At 43.0% G+C, this 24346-nt stretch overlaps 2 protein-coding genes across 2 annotated transcripts in view; one reads left to right on the top strand and one right to left on the bottom strand.

Moving 5' to 3' along the window:
- CTNNA1 (catenin alpha 1) overlaps positions 1 to 24346 on the bottom strand; it is a 102162-nt gene that overhangs the window by 46959 nt on the left and 30857 nt on the right. The window contains exons 7-8 of the mRNA XM_009633786.2: positions 2799 to 2879; positions 1851 to 2003 (exon numbers count right to left, since the gene is read on the bottom strand). Of these exons, the coding sequence (XP_009632081.1) occupies positions 1851 to 2003; positions 2799 to 2879 (234 nt within the window). The remainder of the gene's footprint in view (positions 1 to 1850; positions 2004 to 2798; positions 2880 to 24346) is intronic.
- On the top strand, positions 11928 to 21549 carry LRRTM2 (leucine rich repeat transmembrane neuronal 2). The gene is made up of 2 exons (XM_035888968.1): positions 11928 to 13374; positions 21428 to 21549. The coding sequence occupies exons 1-2, from the start codon at positions 11928 to 11930 to the stop codon at positions 21547 to 21549; spliced, it is 1569 nt and encodes a 522-aa protein (XP_035744861.1).

Genomic DNA, 24346 nt, shown 5'->3' with positions numbered 1-24346 from the left:
AGCCACCCTTTGCTTTTCAGCTGGCACACATATTCTGAAGGAGCAGGGAATAAGGGCTCACCTACCAAGGGCGCGAGGGAAACTTGCAGACAGAGCAATGCAATTACTACTTTGTAATTATGCCGGTAAACTCCATGTGTGGACATCACCCAGCCACTGCAGAGGTGGCAGAACTATGGCAGAGTAGGCACTGCTACTGTTATGCCAGTCAACTTCTTCTGTAAACAAGCCCTAAAAATAATTTTCTAGATAAATTAGGCTTGCAACATAAAGAAGGGAAGCTTTAGACAAAACCTGCTTCAAAAAGTGTTCCCACTACTGGAAGTGGCACAGCTGTATCCTGCTGCCAGTGCAGAGGCACAGCAGCACTGCCTTCTGCCTGCTGTTTTGTCAAACCATGTTAGTTACTTAAAATTTAGAATAAAATAACTTTGAAACTCTATGAAGATGGCATTTACACTGAAAGGCAGCAGGCCAAAAGTGAAGAAAGGATACCTTTGAAGAATTAAAGATTTTAATTGCTCAGACAGCGACTTACAAGAGCTGGACTAGCTTGATACACCCCAGACCAATGGGGTAGTTGTGCACCACACTCAGAGCCCCTAAGGCTTTAAAGAAAGTGAGAAAGATACATTGAGCAAGAGTCAGAAACTACTTTTACTGATGTTCCGTAAGTATTCCTGAATAATTTAAATCTGTCAAGTTGTGCTGGAAGTATTCCCGATGAGCCTAGGAGACACGTGGACTCAATTACCAAGCGCAGTGATACCAAGAGAGCAAAAATACATTAACCAGTATCTGACTGTTCCCAGGCAGCTGCTGAGGTGAAGCACATGAGCCAGCCGATGCCTCAAAGTGTACTGAAGTGCACAGAAGTTTTTGCAGTTAATTCCTAGCGGCATGTTTCTTCAACAATACCTATGGATGTTTGCTCCTTGGCATTTAGCATCAACAGGCACAAAACTCTCATGTGAAAACAAGGTAACAGCGTAATATACTCACATTGCATAACGTCTAAAACTACGTGGGCCATTGTGATGGTTTTGGCTGGGATAAAGTTAATTTTCTTGATAGTAGCTGGTATGGGGTCTGTGGGGCTGTGTTTTGGATTTATGTTGGAAACAGCGCTGATAACCCAGGGATGTGTTTGTTCCTGAGCAGGGCTGACACAGAGCCAAGGCCGTTTCTGCTCCTCACCCCACCCCACCAGCAAGGGGCTGGGGGGGCACAAGGAGCTGGGAGGGGACACGGCCAGGACAGCTGACCCCGACTGACCCCAGGGGTATCCCACACTGTATGGCGTCATGCTCAGCGTATAGAGCTCGGGGAAGAAGGAGGAAGGGGGGGACGTTCAGGGTGATGGCATTTGTCTGCCCACGTCACCGTTACGTGTGATGGAGCCCTGCTGTCCTGGGGATGGAATGATGAACACCCACCTGCCATCTGATGGGAAGCAGGGAATGAATTCCTTGTTTTGGTTTGCTTGCATGCGCAGCTTTTGCTTTACCTATTGAACTGCCTTTATCTCAACCTAGGAGTTTTCTCACTTTTAGCCTTCTGATTCTCTCCCCCATCCCACTGCAGGGAGGGAGTGAGCAAGCAACTGGCTGGGGCTCAGTTGCCAGCTGGGGTTAAACCACGACAGCTATATAACAGTAGCTGCTGCTTTTTTTATAAGCTTACATTTTAAGTTATTTAAATATTAAATTGTATTTAAAATGAAATAGAATTTGAAAAGCAAATTTATTATAGAATTTGCTGTTTGTTTCAACAGAATTGAAAAACGTGGTTTGCTTAGCCTTGCCTTAATTTCACCAGTGATAATTTAATTTTAATTTGTACCATCTTACCTCAATCAGTTTGTTGGCATGTTCACGGAAAACCTGGGCATATTCTTTAACTTCTTTTTCGTTCCCGTTCTTGGCAGCTTCAATCAATACTAAAAGCGGAACATTTGTTTCCAGAAAAGAGTCCGATACATGGTCCATAACAGCTTTGCGGAGCTAAAATAAAAATAAAAGAATGAGATAAGTTTCAGTAGTGTTCCACTGCTGGTTTCTTTTTACTGTATTAAAACGTAAAGCTTAAGTAATTTTGTCATTGATCCTTTTTCCTTTGTGTGGTCAAGGCTTTCCCTGCACTAAGTCTTGTCTATACACTTTTTGCTTCAATTTAAATTAAATCTCCTTAAAAAACTGGATTAGTTATGTAAGTGCAAGTCACCAGTTTGGCCACAAATATTGATTTAGCGGCTCTTGTTGGTTTTGTCTGAGTAAATTTGCTGCTTTCCCTCAGCTGATTAAACATGCTGATTTATTTTTTTTTATTTTTCTACTAGAATAAAAAACATTTTTCAACAAACTTGATCCATATTCACATTTACTTGAAAAGGGGAATATATTGCTTTAAAAACCAAACAGACAAAAGATTGATGTTACATAAATACAGCCCTCGAAGAAAATAAGCTGAGATGAATACCATCAGAATTATAAAACATACCTGCTTATGTTCAAATCCATAAAATGTGAGGGTTTGGGGTTTTTTTTTGTTGTTTTTTATTTAAATCTCTCTTGCCACAAGGATGATTAAGAATCCAACGTCTTTATTACATAGTTAACAGGGGATTACACTTCCACCCCATGCTTCCAGGCACTGGGAAGCTTCTAGCTTTTAATTCACTAACTACAAGCAGGCAAGCCCACTGGAAACAAACCAACAGATAACATATTTCCAAGAGGGCAAACATGCAGGAATGTACTCATTTGTCTCAACAAGTATCAACTTAATATATTAATTACCTGTCTACGCAAGTCTCTGGTCTTTTTGGTCATTTTATCAATTGCAGAATTCAGTGCATCACTTCTTTCTTTGCGTCCAGCCTGAAAAACAAGACACGAAGGTAAATGGGTGCTCAGGGTCTCAAAGTAAAACCAGCATTATGCATTTCAAGCACGTTGCTGGCTTCTTTATTCTTTAAGTGATTATGCACACTAGAAGTAAACTCTCCGCCTCCCTGATAAAGCACTCTCTTCCTGGCCAGTTTGAGCAGTACAGGAACATCTGACATCTTAAGATTTTACCTTTAAGACTCTTCAGCTTTCTTTCAGAAGAAAAGGATGGTTTCATAAACCTAGACTTTTTTTTTTTTTGCTCCTTATCAGCTGGAGACCATATTCAACCTCCGAGTTTTAGATTTCTCTTTTCTGCCAGCTCAGTCAATCACCCCAGGGCTGGCACTGCACTGAGCCCAGAACAGCCCTGCTTTCAATCCTCAATATTCTATGGCTTCGGCTGTCGAGATCGCCCAGGGCCAGTGGATTGCACACAAACATCTCACACGCTGCCTTCATCCTGCAGGTATGAGCATTATGCAAGCAGCCCGCAGGGCTGCACATCCGATACAAGAGTGCTCTCCTTTACACATCTTCATACCTAGCTATCACAGAAGACTGTTCTTGAGCAGTCTTGAGCGAAAAAAAAAATTAAAAAAAAATAAAAATCAATTATCTTAAAGGTAAAATCCTTATAAAACATTTGTCCGGGATGAAATCCAACACTTCAAGTAAGCATCCAGGCCCACCTGCTGAGAGTTGGATTTTGCCAAGGTTCAATACAGCAAATTTTGTATTAGCCCTGTTGTTAAAGAGAGGGCAAGCGGCCAAGAAGCAGTGGCAGCTTCTCTCTTTTTAAGCAGACACTGGGTCAAAAATATACCAATTTGTATCAAATTGGGAGTGTTGGATAAAACAATGGTGGTGGTCTGGTTTTGCTGGGATTTTTTTTTCTGTATAATATAGCTTATATTAAAGTTTTGAAACACACTTTATGCAACCGCAATCCAAGCTCTAAAGTTCTAAGCCACGATCAATATAATTATCCCCTTGAGAAGAAAAAACATTTAGCAGCACTAAAGTGAGTGTATGCCACTATCAATTCTCCAGGATCCAGGCTTGTTTGAAACACCTGGATAGGCAGCCTGGAATCTAAAACATGGGGTCCACTCTATAGCAGAAATAAAAATTAAACAAAATAGGGGGTGGGAGGGTGGGTGGTGGTGTTTAGGATGTTGTAAAGTCATTACAGTTTAATGAAATATTGAATATTTGTCACCTCCCTGATTCTCATCACAACGGGTAACTGAAAAGCAATTGAAATTAAAACCAGGAGCTCGTTCTGTCTATGCCACAGCCTTTGACAGACCCAGCATTGGCTTGTTCTTCATTCCACATTCAAAAATCAAAGCCGAAGTCTCTAAATAAAGCAAAGAGTAATGCTACTTATTTACTGAACAGTTTGCTGTTCTCATGCTTGGGGGGTATGAAAACCAAGACACGGTTGGGCCAGAAAGTCCCTGCTGAGCTTGCTTTGAACACCATCGCTTTGTCCCAAGCTGCAGCTCCGAGCACACTGGTGGCAGTGGGTACTGCCTGCACCCCGAGGCGGGCAGCAGGCAATTCACCCAAAAATCTGAAGCCTGCCAACTGGTACTGCACAAACTAAAAGCCTGCTCTGAGAGTCTTTCTGATGGTTTCACATCAATTTACCTATTGCGACATGGTCATTTTACTGAACCCACAGCACCCCCCTGTACACGTGGGTGGGGTTTTTTTCCCAGAAATATCTTTGGACCCAAGATATACACTCATCTAGTATGTAGAAAGCCAAACAACCAGTTATCCCAAGAAGTGCCATTTTACTTCTCCCTGGGTGCCCCTGCATTACCATTTTACCGCAAAGCAGGAGCGTGCTTTTGAAGCGAGTCCACCCATCGCTTCCACTTTGCTGTCCCTGGCTTCACAGCCCAGAACGGCCTCAGTGCACGAGGGGCAGATGCCTTTTGGATGAGAGGAAAACCAAGAGATGGCTTCCACTAATGGACATTCAGTTGATGAGACCAGACCACAGCCAGCCCTATGTAAAATGCCCTGGAAAGCATGCAATGCATACACCGCGTGCCTAAGCAGCACCAATTTGGTACTCTTGATCCGTTCCTATTAAGCTACACCACGTGTTAGCGCAGAAAGAGCTGTAGAATATAAACCCAAGAGATTCTAGCAAGGCAGCTCCAGTTTATTTCCACATTGTTGGCATTCAGAAGTTTTAGTGCAGAGCTCGTCAAAAGTATTAACAGAATTTCCTTCTGAAGGTTGCAACATAAAACGCCCTGCTAATTTAGCTGCGGTAAATTAACAATTTAGCACATACAGCTACTAACCTGGCTCTTTCGTTATGGCTGGTGCAGCGGGGCAGAACAGGACAAACATGATGGACGCCCGCACATCTACGGCTACAAAGACCCTGTTGTCATTAACATCTTAAATCATCACAGCCAATTCTAACACCAAGGTGCTGGCCAGGACACAAGGATGTCAAGTTTTGCCCATTTGAAGTATCTTGACTTTTTTTTTTGTGTGTGTGTGTAAAATGAAACATAAAACACTAACCGTGGGACCAAGTACGCCCCGTTAGGTCCAGGTGGAGGCCACTAGTGGGACAGCGATCACTGGAGTACCTGAAGAGCTATAGAGCCTGAGGCTGCACAAACCCTCCAGGGCACATAAAAACACTGAAGATCATCCTTGACCACAACAGTCACTTTGTCCGGGCTCCCACGCACCGTGTGAATTTTACACATTGGTTCCACTTTACAAGTCTTGTTTAACCTAGTCTCTCACTCTCAAGTCATAAATCGTGTTTTAAAGGCTCCATGTGACGGTTTACAACCTCTGGGTAATTTGTTCCAGTAACCAGTTACCCTTACTGCTAAAAAACTGGTCTTTGTTTCTGGTCTAAGCTTTCCCTGAGAAGCCAGCTAATGACCGGGCAGCACAACACACCCCAGCTATCAGCTTCTCTTATCCACGGGATTAGGAAGACTCACAATAACCAAACCTGAATATTCAGACTACTAATAGGATTTCTAGATATTCAGCACAAAACTCTGCTGAGAGAATCAAGCTCTGCAGTCAGTAAGCAGCTAATAGATTCAGTAGATTGAATAGGGTCATGTTGACCATGTCAGTCATTTTGCAGTATGATACCACAGCTCTCTCTAGTATCATGGATAACAAATTTAGCCACTGTGCAAGTTTACTTTAAATTAAATCAGATCTTTATCAAAGACGCTAGAATTAGTGTTAAAAAATTGCTTGTTCCCCCCATCCCCCATAATCTCTGCTCTTCCACCATCATCGCTACCCTGCTCAGAAAGCAATACAAGCAGTCACTGTCGCATCCTTGCTGTTCCAGCTCACACAGAGATCCCCACTAGGGTTTGTTTTAATGGCTCAAAGCAAAGAAAGGGGATTTGTATATAGAGAGGCAAGTGGAATCACCATCTTGGTCACAAAACATTCCCTTTGTAGGCTTGCCCTCTCGATTAAAAGAATAAAAAAAAAAAAGTAAAACCTGAGCCAAGTTTTTCCTATAGCTACTGATGTTAAAATCTAACCCCAAATGATTTATAGAAGTAACAGAGCATGGTGGTGGCGGTGCACGAACGCTGTCTTAAAGCCATCAGCAGCGCACGTATTACAACGAATTACTCACACAGCCAGGTCTTCACAGCTAAATATCAAAACCTGCCACTGTTAATCTCAACAGTTCATCATCAGTTTAGGTTAAGCTAAAACCACAGAGCTATTGAGAAACAGTGCCTCCTGCCCTGCACCAGCCCTCACAGCGCACTCACCCCTGCAGAGCCTGGCATCCCTCCTCCCCAGATCAGCACCCAGATGTGAGCCAGATGTGCCACTGCTGCGTGACTGAGAGCCTCCACTGCCCTGCCTGCTGCCCACCACGCAGTTACCTAAAAAGATGGTTCGCAGGGAGGCTTCTGCTTCAGGTAATCTGCAAATTCTCTTCTGAGCTGTTCACACAACAGGCAGTATCGTGGTTAATGATGGTGATTTAATAAGTAAAAAACGAGTGTTTGGCATACCTTCCTCTGGGCAGGCAGCAGCAAAGGCAGTTGTATGTCAGCGCGCCACTGCTGAGCGGTGCTTTGTGGGGAGGCAGGAGATTTAGCTCTCAGACTCAGTTTGTCACGTGCTTCATATTTTTGCCTTGACACCTAGCCCAACTGTATCTACCAAGGATAACCACCCATACCCCTCCATTACCATGATACAAGGGCTGCAAACAAATTCCAGATACAATAACACTGATTCAAGATGAGGAAAGGTAAGCAGCGAATATAACACGCATGAATTTCAGTGGTGTTTTCCTATCTGAGGTCTGACGGCCGAGGAAGCGGGGGTATACGCTGGTTTGTTGCGGGAAGGGGTCTCCTGTGGTGAGCCCGTAGCTCGCCAAAGCACAGGGGCTGCATGGCATTGTCTAGGGTTCAACAAGAACCTGAACTGGAATAAAGATGCCTGCAGTCCCCCTCCTGCGCAGCTTGCCAGGCCACGCTGCTCCCACCCTGACGTCCCTCCCCACTGCCAGCCTGCAGCCACAGAGGCCCCACGTTCCCCTCAGCACCCACGGAGAGGGGAAGGCTGGCTCCTGTACTCATCCTGGTACAAAGAGGAATTAAAACATGCAACCAGTGCCAGGTGCAGAGAGCTGCCAGACAGGGAGGCGACAGTCGCCATGCTATGCCACAGCACGTGTGTATCCTTTGCTCCCAGGATGATAATGACATCTGAGCTATGGTGCCTTGTCCCATCCCTCCCACCACCCTCACCCAAAGCACCTCTGCCTAGCCTGAAGAGCTGGACATGCCTGTTGATGATGCCTTGCCTTGGACGTGCCGTTTTCTCATCATGTGCCCACTTCTCAGGGCTCACTGCTAACCCAGCTCCATCGTAGTGCATCCGAGTGACAGTACGTGCGTGGTAATGCTACAGCCATACATCCGTGCTCATCCCCTTCGCCTCACAGCCGTACTGACAAAGCACGAAGGCTATCTTCTAGCAAAAAAGCAACAAATACTCCCGTGATCCCCAACGGGCTAACGTCCGGCAAAAAACTAATGCAATCACTTCTTCAGGCAGAAGGGTGAGCTGTCTGTTTGCATGGTGCCATGCACGTGGCTGCAAGTCCTGGGTGCCCCAGCCTCGCCGGCAACTCCAGGGCTTGCCATCCTCCAAGCCCACAGCACAAGAAAGTCACGCAGCCCACGTCTACATCAAGTAAAATTAGCTTATTTGTTGTTCTTAATACACTAGGAAGGCTTCCACAAGATGTCAGCCTAACTAAATGACAACGCTAGCCTCAGGGTGCAATTCTACTTTTCCAGTGCGCGCGTTTAGCAGGAAAACCAGCTCTTTTGCTGCTTGAGGAGTGGGCTAAGGGAGAGGCCCCCCGAGAGGGTTATTTGGCCCTAGCAAGCTTATTCCCAAGGCAGACATGCCATCTTCCCTCCCCATGTTGCACATGACAATTCAGGCTGCTACTTCGAAGCACCCTTTCTGGCAGAAGTCCCCGGATGGCACTCGTATGTGGTTTTCCTCAGCATGCAAGTGAGTTTTCAGTCTCAGGAGAAAAGCAATCATGTAAGTTTAGCAGACAGCTGGGGTTTATTCCCAGCCTATTACACCTTGACACCCCAGGCAGCTCCCAAGGAATAATGTGAATATTTACCACAGAGTTCCAGGCTTAAGAGAATGAGATGCACGCTTTCGGTAATATCTGTTATTTCACGACAAGTGCACATAAAAACATGTTTTGCTAAGAAAAGCGCCCATAAAGTTCGCGTTAACAGTTTCCCAAACAAGAAACTTGCTGGCAAGGTGCTAAATAGCCCTTGTTTGGTTATGGGCCAAAGAATGGAGAGCTTTAGAAAGGAAGCAACTTACCCTGTTTGAACATTAACTCATAACTCTGTGCCAAGTTACACAATCTTAATCTTATCTTACAGAAACTGATGCAAAAAAGCAAAATGTTTCTAAAAAGATACCTAATCAGCCTCCTGGTATTAGCAAAAAGAGGTAGCACAGAAGAGGACTAACATTTGACCTTATAGCCATTGCCATTTTATTAATTATACCCTTTGGAATGCTGTTTTTAGATGTTATCATATTTAAATGTTATTAATATTCAAATCAACACTTCAAATCAGGATTTTGCACCAGATGAGCCGCTATGAGAAGCACAACCGCAGGTTCTGGGGTGCAGTGATTCGGTCGGGCAGCTGGCGACTGACAGCTAAGGCTGGATTTCGGCTTCTGTACTTTGCAAATGGTGAAGATTAAACATGAAGAAACTCTTCGAGTAGGTTTGTGTAATTTCTTTGTGTGTATTTCTTTCACTCCAGAGCAAATGTGAAAATATTTACTATGGCAGAGCAATTTAAGAAGTTTATCCAGCATTTCCTAATTTGCTTTATCATTAGAGATAGTTACTTTCCTTATGGGTTGGGGGTGAGGGTTTTGCTTTGCTTTGGTTTTTTGAGTGGGTTTGAGGTGCTCTTTTTGTTTTCTTGTTTTTAAAGAGTTCACCTTCTCCATCCCTTTACTTCCCACTTAGCACTTCCCTTCACTCTGCAGGACAGCCCACCACAGAAGCAAGTACCGCAGTCGGTATTACAATTACACCATGGGACAGCAAAGGGAGAAGGTGGCAGAAACCAGCAAGTCTTAGTTTAAGTAAGTACCCCTAAGGAACCAAAGTTTAATAACAAGGGTAAAGATTTAAAAATAGAATGGCTGGAGTTTTGACGCAATTCATCATCTTCCTCCATGGGAAGTTTGTCATTCTCGGCTCATCCCATATCCTGAGGTCGCGATACCTCGCTGCTACAGAGCAAACATTTGAAAATGTCTTCTACTACAGTACTGCCTTGTATCTCAAAATGAAAATAAAAAAAGTTTATCCAGCTTGCTTGGAGCAGGAAGCTAACACCCCCCTGCCTCATCCACATCAAGTCAAGGCCAGAGCAGCTGCTCCAAAGGCCTTCCTGTGCACGCAAAAATCCTAAACCGCCCCCCCCCAAAATTTAAATCAAGTCTGTTCATTTACCTTTCAGTGCCTGCTGTCCTGGAGGAGAGTTTGCTCCAGATAAAAGGACAATGAACTTTCAAAGCAAGCAGCCATGACAGCGCATTCGCCTCCTCCACGCTGTGCGTGCACACTCTGGCCGGAGACCGGCTCAGCTGTAACAGCACGGGCAGCTTTGCAGGGTCACCATTTCTGCAAATGCAAATTTCTGCAACTCTGAAACACAGGGATAACTGTTACGGACCTAGCCCACAGCGAGATGCTAATGGAAACAATGTCCTCCTTCCACAGGGGGCATATAACACCAGAATGTAATTGGTGACAGCAAGGAAGCCTCAAACAGCTCTGAGCCCCGACGGTAAATGCCAACCTCAGGACTTCTTTTCCTGCACTCCTGTTCCCAGGAAGAAGCAAGTACAAAAGCCACCGTTTGGGGGGGAAAAAAAAAAAAAAAAAAAAAAAAAAAAAAAAAAATAGATTTTCTAGTTTCATAACTGCATGCTGTCAAGCTGGATTCCAATTAAATTTTTCCTGTGCCCTAACGCGAGCTTTGCTTTTTCCAGAAATTTCTCATCACTTGAAACATTCGCTCCTGTCCTTTGCTCCCGGGCTGTGTGCTGTACTTTCTGACACACCACCTTCATCTAAGCGACTGTTCTCTCCCTTTACCACTTTGCAGGGACCGCAGTTGCACACAGTTGTTACGCGTAGCTTTAAGCTGCCAAATCCCTCTCACCTCCGTGCGAAGCTGGTGCTAGCCAGCATCCTGTTCAAACTGTGCATACTTCACATCTAAAAGTTCCTTTTATGCAGGGATATTTAGCAGAAAACAGGCAGCAGCTAGCACTAAGGCACTTCCAACCGCTGCTCTGCGCTGCTTTTGAACACCAGCTGAATACAGCCAGCACAGATGTGGGGGGGGAGCGGGGTGGTGCAAGTCTTTCCTATTCCTTCTATCGTGGGGACGAAGGACTCCTAACGTTGATTCGCCCCCCACCCCCCCCATCAGCGGTCTTTAACACGATCACAGTATGCACCACAATGCTTTAAAACAGCAAAGCTTCTGGAAAACCCAAACAAAAGGAACGTCACCAGGTGACGTCAGCCTATATACAGCCCTGTGTGGTCGCAGCGCATAAGCAAATCCATTCTTGTACCGCTTCCCTGAAAAGCTTTTCAGTAAATGCACTCATGCTACTACAGGAGCTTCTCTCAGCAATAAGCCACCCATCTGCCATCAACAAGTTAGGACTAAAGGAAGCCACAGCTGCGGAAAAAGAAAACGTGAGCTTCAGTTAAACAGCTGAGCAGCCACGGAGGACGAAAACTTGTATTAAGCCTTGGTTTAAAAATTGCAGACCTGTCAGAGGAGATCAAGCCAGTGATTTCAAAAGGAATATTCCAAGAGAGCATCGTGGATTCAATTTTGCACTAATATCAAAGGACACTAAACCCCGTAAATTATTCAAAGGCTATCTTACATTAAAGCCTTTTACAGACTCACCGCGTTGAGTCTAAAACTACGACTGAATGCAACCTCCAATGTACTCAAAAGAATGGGTAAGTTCCTACGTTTCTATATACCTTGTATAATGAATGACCGGCTATGCTTTAAAGGAGCAGTTAGGTGCTAAAGCAAATTTTTCTGCACTGAACCTTATGAAAAAAAATGTTTTCCGATTGTGACCCTGTAATCCTCCGTAATAGAGATAAAGACTCGTCTTAAGTGTAATATCCAAGTATTCTGTGTTTCATAGTAAGTTGTTTCTTGCATTTAGAATTAGCTTGTCGGAAATGCATGGCAATGTTATCTGCAGTGAAATCTTCCATCGTGATGTTCAAAGTATACTGATAAGGCTATCCTATCTTGTTGTTTTCCTAAATTATATTCTGCAGGCTTACATTTCAAGTGGCCATTAGGGGCTCGTATGCTGGCAGCACTATATGCAATGAGTATGGTTTTAAAAATGCTGCCTGCCTTGGGCATGGCTTGTCCACCAAAATGTCGCTGTGAGAAGCTGCTCTTTTACTGTGACTCTCAGGGGTTTCACTCAGTGCCAAACACCACTGAAAAGGGCTCGCTAGGTTTGTCACTGAGGCACAATTATATTTCTGAACTTGAAAGGGATCAATTTGCAAGCTTCAGTCAACTTACTTGGCTTCACTTAGATCATAATCAAATTGCAACAGTCAGAGAAGATTCTTTTCAAGGACTGTATAAACTTAAGGAATTAGTCTTAAGTTCCAACAAAATCTTTCATTTGCCAAACACAACTTTTAGCCAGCTGCTTAACCTGCAGAATTTGGACCTCTCTTTTAATCAGTTATCCTCTCTGCATCCCGAGCTCTTCTACGGCCTTCGCAAGCTACAGACCTTGCACTTGCGATCCAACTCCCTGCGGACCATCCCGGTCCGCCTGTTCTGGGACTGTCGTAGCCTGGAGTTCCTGGATTTGAGCACAAACCGCTTGCGAAGTTTGGCTCGCAATGGATTTGCGGGATTAATCAAGCTGAGGGAGCTTCACCTAGAGCACAACCAGCTGACAAAGATTAATTTTGCTCACTTCCTCCGGCTGAGCAGCCTGCACACGCTCTTCTTGCAGTGGAACAAAATTAGCAACTTGACATGTGGGATGGAGTGGACCTGGGGCACCTTAGAAAAGCTCGATTTGACTGGAAACGAAATCAAAGCCATCGACCTAACCGTCTTTGAAACTATGCCTAACCTTAAAACCCTCCTAATGGATAACAACAAGCTCACCACTCTGGATTCCAAGATCCTAAGTTCGCTGACATCCCTCACCACCGTGGGCCTCTCCGGCAATCTGTGGGAATGCAGCCCAAAGATCTGCGCCTTGGCCACATGGTTGAGTGGCTTCCAAGGTCGGTGGGAGCACTCCATCCTCTGCCACAGCCCCGACCACACCCAGGGAGAGGATATTCTGGATGCAGTGTATGGTTTTCAGCTTTGCTGGAATTTATCGACTGTTGTTACGCCCGTGGCTACGACGTACACCGTTCCGACTACCGAGTACACGAAAAGAATAAGCTCTTCTCATTTCCATATGGGAGACAAAGAGATTCCAACTACGGCAGGCATGGTCGTTACCACTGAAGAACATTTCCCCGAGCCAAACAATGCCATCTTCACTCAGAGGGTAATTACAGGAACAATGGCTTTATTGTTTTCTTTCTTTTTTATCATTTTTATAGTGTTCATCTCCAGGAAGTGCTGCCCTCCCACATTAAGAAGAATTAGGCAGTGCTCAATGATTCAAAACCACAGGCAGCTCCGATCCCAAACACGGCTGCATATGGCAAATATGTCAGACCAAGGACCCTATAACGAATACGAACCCACCCACGAAGGACCCTTCATCATCATTAATGGCTACGGACAGTGCAAGTGTCAGCAGCTGCCGTATAAAGAATGTGAAGTATAATACCTACATGCCATCAAAAATTAAATCAGATAAGTAACCTATTTTAAAATTGTAGGGGACCTACATCAGATTCTAATTTTTACAAATGTTGACATGAAGCCTAATTTTCCAAGCTACTTAATGGAAACATTGTTTATGGAGTGGTGCAGTATTTTTAAGTTTTTTAAAAAATAAATCCATAATATTTTCAGTGTTAAAGAAGCAATGATTACATTAAACTTGCACTCCTGATGTTTAAAAGTCTAAAAAGATGCTCACCTCAAACTATGTAGAATGTTTCATGTTATGTAATTATATGACTGTGTGTAAACATTTATACCCAAGTCTCCATATTCTACTTTTTTTAATGAAAGCAGTCCAAGGGGAAGGATACTGGCTATCTGTACAGAGATCTGCGGGGGGGGACATACACTCCGTTTGTTCCACTGCAGCTGTAGGATCCCAAACGCTCCAGCTGGCTCTCTCCACTTTAAAGGCACCCGTGGAGGAAGATTTTCCTCCTCTGATAATTTCACTCCAGTAAATGAGGGCAGGGGAAACAAAAAGAAAAAAAAAAAAAAAAAAAAAAAGGCAATGAAAGGCCAGGTGGGGATTTAGTGCATGGGGACCGGTGAATTGGTTTTAAATACAGTTTTCCTATCTGTATTCATAGTTTGGCTTGCTTAAAGGGACCTTGCTAAAGCTCCCAACAGATAGAGAAAGGAGCAGTTCACAGGGTCACAAATTAGCAGGAATGTCACAAATTAGCAGGATGACTCTCCAGGCTCTTACAAAGTAGGCAGCGTAGCTTATTTAGGAAGGCTCAGTGCGATGGGATCGATTCTAAATATTAAGTGCATTCAATTCTTCTCAGCTCTCTGGTTTGACTTGATGATGCTTTTCATAAATTCAGGCTAATTACTTACAACTACGAACAAACAGCATTTCAACACCTTTTCATGGGTAAATATCCTTAATGCCAGTTTTTCTTAATTAAAAGTAAATATCAACGGCGAGCTTAAGAAAAGGGAAGGAAGGAAGAAGCCTCTCTTTGTCCCCCTGCTCCCCCCCCAGCTGAGGCTTCCTCTTGCCTGGAAGCTATTTTCATGCACTAACTCCACTGGTTTCTCTGGAGACAGAATTAGCCCCTGTAATATAAGCTCTCACTCATCCTCCTCTTCCAAAATTCAAGGTAATTACCAGTTCAAAAAAAAAACCCACCCCAAAAAAACATACCTTCTGATAAGTTAGGAAAATAATTAGTTTATAGAATAGTTCACTGAAAAATGTTTCGTTTCTTACTTGATATGGGACAGAATCTAAACTAGTATGCCATCTTAAAAAATCCTATATAAATATATATATACACACACCTACATGCACCTCATTGTTAAGGAGTAATTTGATTTCTTTAGCCAGAAGTACCATATTGCTATTTATATTATACTATGAAATTATATGTAAATATTTGCAGATCTATGCAGCAACGGTGGTACTCAGATGCCACGGGGGTGGGGGGGTGGCGGGGGGTCTGCAAAAGATTACATTATTTTTAAGTCAACTGCTCAAATATTGTAAACATTCTAACCAAAGCTAAAAGGACCAGAGGGATGGAAAATTTTTTATATATATATATATATACACATATGTATGACTAAAAAAAAAGTGTTGTGTCCAATGCTGCAGTGTTAAACGATTACCAGCACACATGGATGAAGAAATTCCTCACAGTGTTGACATACCTTGAACAAATCAGTAATTACAGTATGCTAATTGTGTTGTACTAAACTATTCCGCAAACTTTTTAAACAGAAAAATCACTGCATAAAAATCTGTTTGCTATTTCACTCTGCTTTTATATATCTGTATTACCACTTAGTGAGGTATTTAGGGTGCAATTATACAACAGTTTGATGTTTTATTGTGAAATGAATTCGTCCAAGGCAATTATAGCAAGATAAGTGTGACTTCTGTTAAGATTTTACATAAAGATTTTTCAATTACTGGTTTTGAAGATATTAATTTGCATCATTTTACTTTTACATACAGTGCCCTTATTATAAAACAAATATTTTGTTTAATTCCTGTGACTCTGTACTTTAATGGAAGAGATTCGATGAAGCCTAATGGTTTTCCATAGAGATATTTTTAAACACTCGTAACTGTTTATACTACGATGAGCTGATTTACACCTATTCTAGGAAATCAATTACTGCTTTTGACCGAATACAATAAATCCTGCAGGGCAGGCGGACAAAGAGCAAATATTCTGTATGATTAAATCCCACGTGAGCCAGAAGGCCAGAGCTAAGCTGAAAATGTGTTGGCATCCAAGGGTATTTAGCTGCTTGTAGAAAGACTTGCTTCATTCCTTACCACAAGTAAGTGCTCACCGCTCTTTTTTTTTTCTTCTGCTCTTGCTCTGGGCAGGTGAGCGTGCGTCGCTGTCTCAGCAGCAGCCCATCCCTGCCTGTGCACCTCCCTTACCTTGTGCTAACCAACACGATGGTCTGCGCCAGGGGGAACTGGAAAGCAGACACTTTTGGGAATGCTTTTCATGTACAGCTGTAGGGCACCAACAGAGAGAAAGTTATAACTGAACTCATTAATTACACTGGCAGCCAAATAATCTTGCTACACTATCATCAACCATCAGATGTCAATACTGAACTCTGGTGTCCTCAGCTGCATCTGCAAGGAGGAATTCCACCTTTCTCCTCCATGCAGAAACCCTTGCTGCAAGACAGTTTGGAAGGTAACACGTCAGTCTTCCACGCGATAACAAGAAGTGGCCGCTTGACTGAAGTGCTGAGGCTCCTCCCGAGGAGGTGCTTTCCCAACACCCCAGCTCTGCGCAGAAGCCCACTCCATCTTTATTAGCTTATAATTATGCCCCAAAAGAGCAAAGACAGATGTTCCAGCAATGCTGCATTTAATCCTCTTCTCCACCCCAGCCACTCAAACCAATTTTCCAAGCATTAAAGCGCTGTTCCAGTGTCTCTCACACACCCAGGTGCCCAACTTATCTCCTCCACCAGTATCTATCTCCCCCATTTCCACTGGTCCTGCATGGCTGCCTGGGCTTGCAGGCAGAGAAGCAGGAGGCCAGCAGACACAGCCTAGCACAGAACCATTCAATTTTACTTTGACTCTCTGTACTACACGCTAATACGCAGCCAATCTCCCAAATGCCGTGGTTTATGCCTGCCATTTCCAAAACCATTTGTTGCCAGGTTCCGGGCATAAGCAAAGCAATTCCACAAACATTACATTTAGGGTAACAGGTATCATAAAACTCGCAGAATGTCAAACACTAGCAGTGAAGTCAACTTGAATTCCCTTAGGAGGGACAGCAAGCAGCAGGCAAAGCCATCGCTCGGCACAAGGACACGACCAGAGGCTGTTAATTTTTTTTTATTTTTTTTAAAGTTACTGTCTTCCATTCTCAATTGCTTGTGACTCTTCCAGGCAAGGAGGGTATTGTAATAATTGCATTACTCAGCAGTGTCTCTGATTTATTTTGTTTATGGAACAAGAGCCACGATGATTTGGTTTGAATTTATTGTATTTCAGTACAAGCACTGGCTGATGACAAGAGGTTGTTATTAACTTGCTCTCCTCAAATTTCGTCTCTGTTGCAGAGCCTCAGTTTCTACAGATACTAAATAGCATTATAGGTGCTTCACCACCTCTAGGCACAGCCTCATGCAATCGTTCAGGGCCTTTTAGAAGTGAAAAATTTCTTCTACTGCTCTTGAGATCCTCGTCCCATCCAAAGATTTCCTCCAGCCTCGCTGATCCCCAGCCAGCTTTTCCTCCTCCCCACCCTCGCGTCAGTGAAATGCAAACCTAGCAGCACAAGTTCAATTTTTGAGTCATCATACTGGAACAGGTCTGAATTAATGCTTTCAGTTCCCCTCTCATTAGTCGCTCTGCATTAGATCATCGTTTAAATGCACACAACTAAAAATTACTCGATAAAGAGTAAAATGGGTTAGCGTTTAGTCTCCAGCTGAAGTGTTCCTCTGCGCAGAGCTCCCATTTCCTATCAGATGGAAACATAATTAATGCCGCTGTATCAATGTTTGGTTTTGTTTGCTTTTCCCCCAAGCAGAAATGATCTGATTTTTCAGCGATAAGCCTAGCCTGCGTGCAAATCTAAGCTTCTGAGCCTATGTCCCATTACCCCCCTTAGAAGGCAGTAGCCTATTGCTAACATGTAAAATCAGAAATATCCAGTGGCTTTAAACCAGAAATCTGCACTACACAACTTATTTTTTAATGTCTCTAAGTTAATTTCTATACTACTTTAATGAAAATAAAGTTGATTTAATTTTGTGATCTGTGTAGCTATCAAAATCCATCTGTTCAGACCTATGAAATCTACCCAGAAGCTGAATTTCATCTGTCTTATGAAGTTTTCCATAGAAATTAAAAGTTCAGAGAGGGATACAGTATTTCTCCTCCCTCCAAAAAGGAACAACAAGGAAATGACAAAAATCAAAGGCAGTTGCACAGCAGCAGCTCCTCCCTCCCCAAGCCCTTCTCCATTGCATAGGGTCCTGTACGCTAGAACTGGTGCCAGGCTTTGCTTTTTAAGCTATCATGCTAGCAGGATGCTTAAAGATCATTTCAGAGTCATCCGGAAATTCAGCATTTCAAATCTTGGATAAAAACCTTTTGAGAGGTATCTAGGGAAAGGTAGCAGAAGCTTTGATGAACGTCATCAAGCCTCAGACAGGGCAGAACTTGCGCTACCTAAGGGCACACCACCATGCAGCCTGTGCACCGCTGGTGTAAGCAACAAAAAGCTGCACCTTCTACCCTTTAACCCCTCCTCTGTAAAAAAAACAAACAAAACCCCCCCAAACACCACCAAAAAACGCTAAAAAAGCCACAGACAAAAGCCACTATTTTTCTTTTTGCCATCATGAAAACATTAGTGAGTGAACTATTCTACCAGCTTAGCAACCAGAGATTAAAAAGAAGGCATCTTAGATGCATTGTACTGAAATTATGTTTAAAGAGCCACTTTCTGGTGGGAGGGGGTGTAAGTAATGGAGTAAAACAAAGTGCAGTGTACAGAAAAATTTTGTTATTAAAATTGTGTATACTGTAAAACTGAATTTGCCTCTTTCTTCCTCCCTTTTCAAACAGAGATGTCAAAAGCTCATTCTTTCACAATACATAAAGACCAGGCTACAACCTCTGCAGTTTAAGAACACATGAGCACTATCCAAAGCAGACAAGTCAGGTTTGGGCCAGTCCATTTGCCATAGTCATAAAACACAGCACTTTCTGTTTTACCACAACAAATGAGCAGGTCTGCATGGGTTCCTCTCAAACAAAGTGTCTCTTAACTAGCAAAAATGTTTGTATAAGCAAGATGAAAGAGTGGAAAGCAAACCATAGCCAAACTCTCACCCCTTGAGACCGAACCCCTGTGAGTACCTGCATCAGAAACAGCACAGGCAGTAGCATCCTCTCCAGTGCGCCGGCATGAGCCTGGGCATGACCCGGCAGAGGCCGCCTTGCAGGGCTGCTGAGACCTGGCTCTAACCCTGGGCATTCCCCTTGGGTTGCCCAGTAGACCAACCCTTGGTCATGGTGCCAGCCAGGAACGCGGCGTTTCCAACGGGACCACCTTGCCAAGAGTTTAGCAAGGACAAACAGCCCATATCATTTAGAGATGTCAAACTAGCAAGACATCACTTCAGCTCTGAATTACAGCCATCTAGAAAGTGTCAGAAATACATTCCCTGTACAAGAAGTGTTCTTTATGTGGGCTACCGCAATGACCGCAATGTTCGAAATCACGGTGCTTCAATAACATGAGAAAGATTTCCGATTTAGAGAAGTGACAAGTTCACGGACACAATCCAAAAGCCTTGATACGGGAGCTGAACAAAAGAACAAGTTTCAGGATGTTGCAAGATGAATACATGCACTGAACTGCCAGCTAAAATCATTTTAGTAACTAAGCCTTAGCTGCATTTACTTTTTTGCAAAAGGCTTGGCTGGAACAAGTTCTCAAGGGTTTTAAATGTCAGCTGGCTAACTGCCTCTCAAATCCTACTAATACTTCAAAGAAGCACACGATAAATCTATTTTCTTAAACTCTCAAAGAGACTAATTTTAGGATAAAAAGCATCTCTCAAATGCAAAACCAGTTGTTTTCACAAGCAAAGGTAAGATACATAAGAGAAAAAAAGGTATGCTGAATACACTATGCAAAACCTTTAAATCCAATTAGTCACAAGGAAACGTCAACATCACTAGCAACTTACTTTTAAATATAGGCTGTGTTAAAACAATTGCAAAAGATAAAAAAATAAAAAAATTGAGACTCAAGAATCTGACCGGAGAAGACTGCACAAGTGAACTGAAAATTGCAGCACATCTGGGAAAGCGCCGACTCCCTCCTCTGGTGAGTGTACCGGCTAAGGGACAGCATTCAGTTCATCCACCATAAAACCCTAATGTTCATATTTACTGTAATCTGATCTTTAGGAAAAAAGCTTTATTAAATCATTACCTAATCAACAATTTCATTACTGTAAAGATACTAGGAAACCAATTTTACTATAATTAATTAAAGCTCTATCTCTCATGTTTGACATCAGGAAGCACATGGTCCAGGAGTTATTTTGGAAGAAATTCTTTACAGTGAGGGTGATGAAACCCTGGCAGGGGTTGCCCAGAGAGGGGGTGGAGGCCCCATCCCTGGGAACATTCCAGGCCAGGTTGGTTGAAGGTATCCCTGCTCCTGCAGGGGGGTTGGGCTGGGTGACCTCTGGGGGTCCCTTCCAACCCAAAGCATTCTATGAAACAAACAAACAAACAAAAAATACTACAGTTGCCTCATTAACAAAATTTCATGTTTATTTCTGTGATGCATGACTAAAGAGGTTTGGCTACTAAGGGCATTCAGCAAACACTTCTGGGCTGAGAGGTAACAAAAACATTCTTTTAGTTCTTCTGCTGGCTTTAATCAACAAGGTGTAAGAGATTTGACTTTTTCTTCTTTCTTAGCCTGCTAAAAGGACAAGACCAAAGACTTAAATATATACAAAAATCATTTGAGACCTTCTGAATTGGCAGCATAGGAAACAGCAGCCAGGAGCTGAACAGTGCCCAGAGGGGAATATATCTTGAGTGAAATGCAAGGTCTTCTCCCCAGTATGTAACACAAACAGCTTCCAAAGCACACACAAGCAAAACTAAAGCGGTATCCTCTACTACCAGGACACTTTGAGAAACTAATAAATCTTCCTTTTAAAAAAAGAAGTATTTATTTTAAATGCTGTTCAAGTAATTTACCCCTGTTTTCTCCCAGCATGCTCTACTAACTTGCGTGTTGAATACTCAAGCAAACTAGACACAGAGAAAGCGCTGGTTTTCTTGTCCACCAATCTACCCCTAAAGAATGTGCAGTGCAGCCACTGTTTGATACAGGTGCATTATGCTTCATACCAGTTTAAAAAAGCAGCCTTATTTCATGGAAAGTCTTGAAGTAAGTGGAAAAGGTTCATCCATCAATAAGGTTCTTAAATAATGAATGGGTCATAATTCTTTCCAGTCAAAAGCAATTCATTTTCTGTATTATAATCAGGAGAATAAATCTGAGAAATCCATTCTAATGGCTCTGAATCTGAAGGTAGTGTTGCAGCTGAATTTTTAATCTTAAAATACAGGAGCAATGAGGACTTCTGCTGTTTAAACATACAATCTTCTACCAAACAGAACAGCTTTACTGCATATTTAATAGGTAGAACGGGTTTTGCGGGACTGCATGAGATTAAAGACAGCACTAGACACAGGAAATGCATTTCAAGTAGAAAGGTCCTTCCAAGATACTTCTCAACTGCATAGCTACCAAAATTCTTAAAATTCCCTTTATGAAATGTACAAAATGCTGCAGAGAAGCTTATTGCAAAAAGTAGTTTTACTGATATGTTTGCAAAGAGCTAAAAATATTGCTAAGAGTGCTAATGCAGAATCCAGCTCAACCCTACAGCAAGTATTTTTATTAGGATGCATTTGCTCCCTTCCCTTTAACTAAGTCCTAAATAATCCATCACGTATTCAGAACCTCTACCTCAAAAGCCATCTGCTGTTCGACAGGACTATCAATTTCTGCCCTCAAATAGATTGCTTCAACCCTGATACCACCTTAAGTTTTTAATCTTTCAGAGAAGAAAACCGTAAAATTAATAGAGCTCTTAGTAAAGCTAATAATGACACAATCTGTTAGCAGTGAGAACACAGGACAGGGACACAGACTACAAGTGAGTTTCCATCTCTAAAGGCATCACACAACAGTTAACAAGGGGAAAATGCACACGCATCCCCCTGCACCGCAGAGGCTTTTCAGAAGCTTTGTTATAACAATCTCTGCTTTGGGTAAGTCAAATCTGAGCTCTCCAGGCTGACTCACCTGACCCAGAAGGGAGTCACACAGCGAACATCCTCAGCGCACACCTATCAAAGGATGCCAGCCGGGAACAAACTACCAACTTGAGAAAACCACACAGCAGGCCGTTCTGCAGGCCCCCAGGTCTAACTGTGTACCTCTCATTTAAAGAGCAAGAGATATTAAAGCATCATCTACGTTGTCCTCAGGATAAGACAACATGCTTCAGTAAAGACGTGGAACTACTTATTGATCGAGTCTAGCCCTGAAGCATGCCATCCCCAAATGAACAGCAACATCTGTTGTACCAAGGTCTACAGAGACTTAGGACTAACTCCACATTTGAAATTCTGGTTGAATAATTTAAAGGGTAAGGAATTCCTCCTCAATCTTTCCAGATAGTCCTGAAGATGGAAATAGCTGTGTCGTAGCTTCCAGGTAGGACAGACACCTAGCTCAGCACCTGGGGGAGCAGCAGACCACTCACTGCAAGACAGACCTGCAGCATAGGCAGCCAAGTTTCTAATTCCTAATGACAGCTGGAAGCTCTATAGGTATCAAGTGTATCCTTTAGGCTTCAGGCCTTCAAGAATTTAACAGCCATAGGGCAGGCAGGAAGATAAAGTCATCTCTAGTTTAGATTCTTTATGGACGACCGGTTTAGCTCTGGGACATCTATTAGCACCATGGCAGCTGCGGAGCTTGGAAGTAAGAGAGCTTTGGCTATATGTATGACAGATGCCTTTTGCCTGCAATTAGCATCCTAGTTCTAAGACACCAGAAACTTCAAAAAAGGCTCAGGTTAGACATTTCATTTGGTTGAGCTACAGGAAAAAAAAAAAAACAAAACACAGTAAGCTTTGTCCCATACTGCATCTCTAACAAGCCACTGCCCTCCTGAGCAAAACAAAAATAATAGTGACCTTCGACAAGTTCCTATAGTCTATAGTGACGATTAACTTTTAGGAGGTGTCCGTACATCCTTTACTGAAACCACAAAGCGGCACGCTCAAGGTCCCAAGTGCAATGAGCTTTTGCCAGGTATCACGCTCTGCCTGTGAGTGGAGAGAGGTCTCTAGACCAGCTAAAATACATCAGCCCTTTGGATGAAGGGCATCTGCCGCCCATAGTTAAAATAATTAGTCCACCACGTAACATAATGTAACAATGAAATCAGGACAATGGCATTTCAGGTATTTACAGACCATTCGTGCGACTTCAATATACCTTCCGTGCTGGGAACTGCTGAACAAGCTGCAATGACCCTTCCACTCCAGGTTTTGGATTTGTCTGCCATGTAGGTATTTGTTGACAAATCTAAAACTTGGAGAAAACCACCACTTTGTTCCAAATGTGGTAAGTGTTTATGGAATGAATTGAAAGCTCTTGCTCCCGTGCTGCAGAGATGCACCCTTTATCAGCAGGGGCCGGGACAGCAAGCATGCAGCAAACACAGCAAGGTTCTCATGCAAAAAGCACCAACATTACACGGAGACCTGGAACGTGAAAGCGCTCAGCACCCTCCTCTAACGTAGCTGAAGACTCCTCGGGGATCTTCCCCTGACTAACAGCTGTCTGACAGCACGCCGTAAAATGCGGCGGACAAATGAAAGCACTGACAAAGTGGAGAACGACTCCAGTGCACCACACAGATAAATTTCAGGGATATTACCCCTTCATATCTACAACTGTCTATGGACAACAATTAACTTGACAAAGCATGCCAATGAGAGTGTCCAGAGGCACATAAAAAAGTTTTATACTACATTCAAATGAGCTGATGCTACTAGACTACAGCCTTCTCGCTGCTTCTCGGTGGGCACTCGATCATTTGAATATATCACAGTAAAGCTGCATCAACAAAATAAGAACTTTCCAACACCTACTTTTACTGTCTATTTATTCAAAAATAGTAATCTTCATCAGGCAAATTAGTAAGTGATCATCAGCTTTAGAAACCAGTTTCAGTTGTTTATGCAAACCCAGCTACACTGCAGCACATTCAGTTCACTGCAACTCCTCTGACTTCAACCTGTGCTGTAACACAAGTCAAGAACCAAGTTTAGTCTTACTCACTGACCACCTGACACCCACGGGGAACCACAAAAATACAAGGAAACCCCTCCAAAAAGATGAGGTTATGTAAGTAACAAAATAATCCCACCACCCCGTCCCTCTAAAACATTAATTATGCACACATATGCAATGAATAAAAAATATAATAGCGATGTATGCAGTAAATCCACCCAAAACAATACGAAATATATGCAACCAGCGATCCTGGGGCTACTAATTGAAAGCAATATTTAAAAATCAAAATTAAATCTCAACACCACTCCCCCAAAATCCTGACTAATGGGCAAGTTTACCTATGGACAGCAGAAAAATTTCTAAAAATTTGGTTTCAAGACAGGTTTGGGCCTCTGCAGACGGGAATCTCTGCACAGAGACAGTTTCAAGGATATAGACAGTATCTTAGTCCCAGACTCCTCTGCTGTTAGTGTTAACCAATAACACAGTGTTATCTTTATCTATATAAAAGTACATCAGCTCTGACCATATCATCTTT

The sequence above is a fragment of the Egretta garzetta genome, unplaced genomic scaffold, assembly GCF_000687185.1.
Source record: "Egretta garzetta isolate BGI_Z169 unplaced genomic scaffold, ASM68718v1 scaffold60, whole genome shotgun sequence".
Classification (NCBI taxonomy): Eukaryota; Metazoa; Chordata; class Aves; order Pelecaniformes; family Ardeidae; genus Egretta; species Egretta garzetta.
The sequence above is the reverse complement of the archived record's forward strand: the minus strand, read 5'-3'. Positions and strand labels throughout refer to the sequence as shown.

Coding starts and splice junctions, on each gene's coding strand:
- LRRTM2 (XM_035888968.1), top strand. CDS start 11,928: ATGGCTTGTCCACCAAAATGTCGCTGTGAGAAGCTGCTCTTTTACTGT. Junction 13,375..21,427: donor GCAGCTGCCGTATAAAGAAT/GTGAAGTATAAT, acceptor CCTTTAACTAAG/TCCTAAATAATCCATCACGT.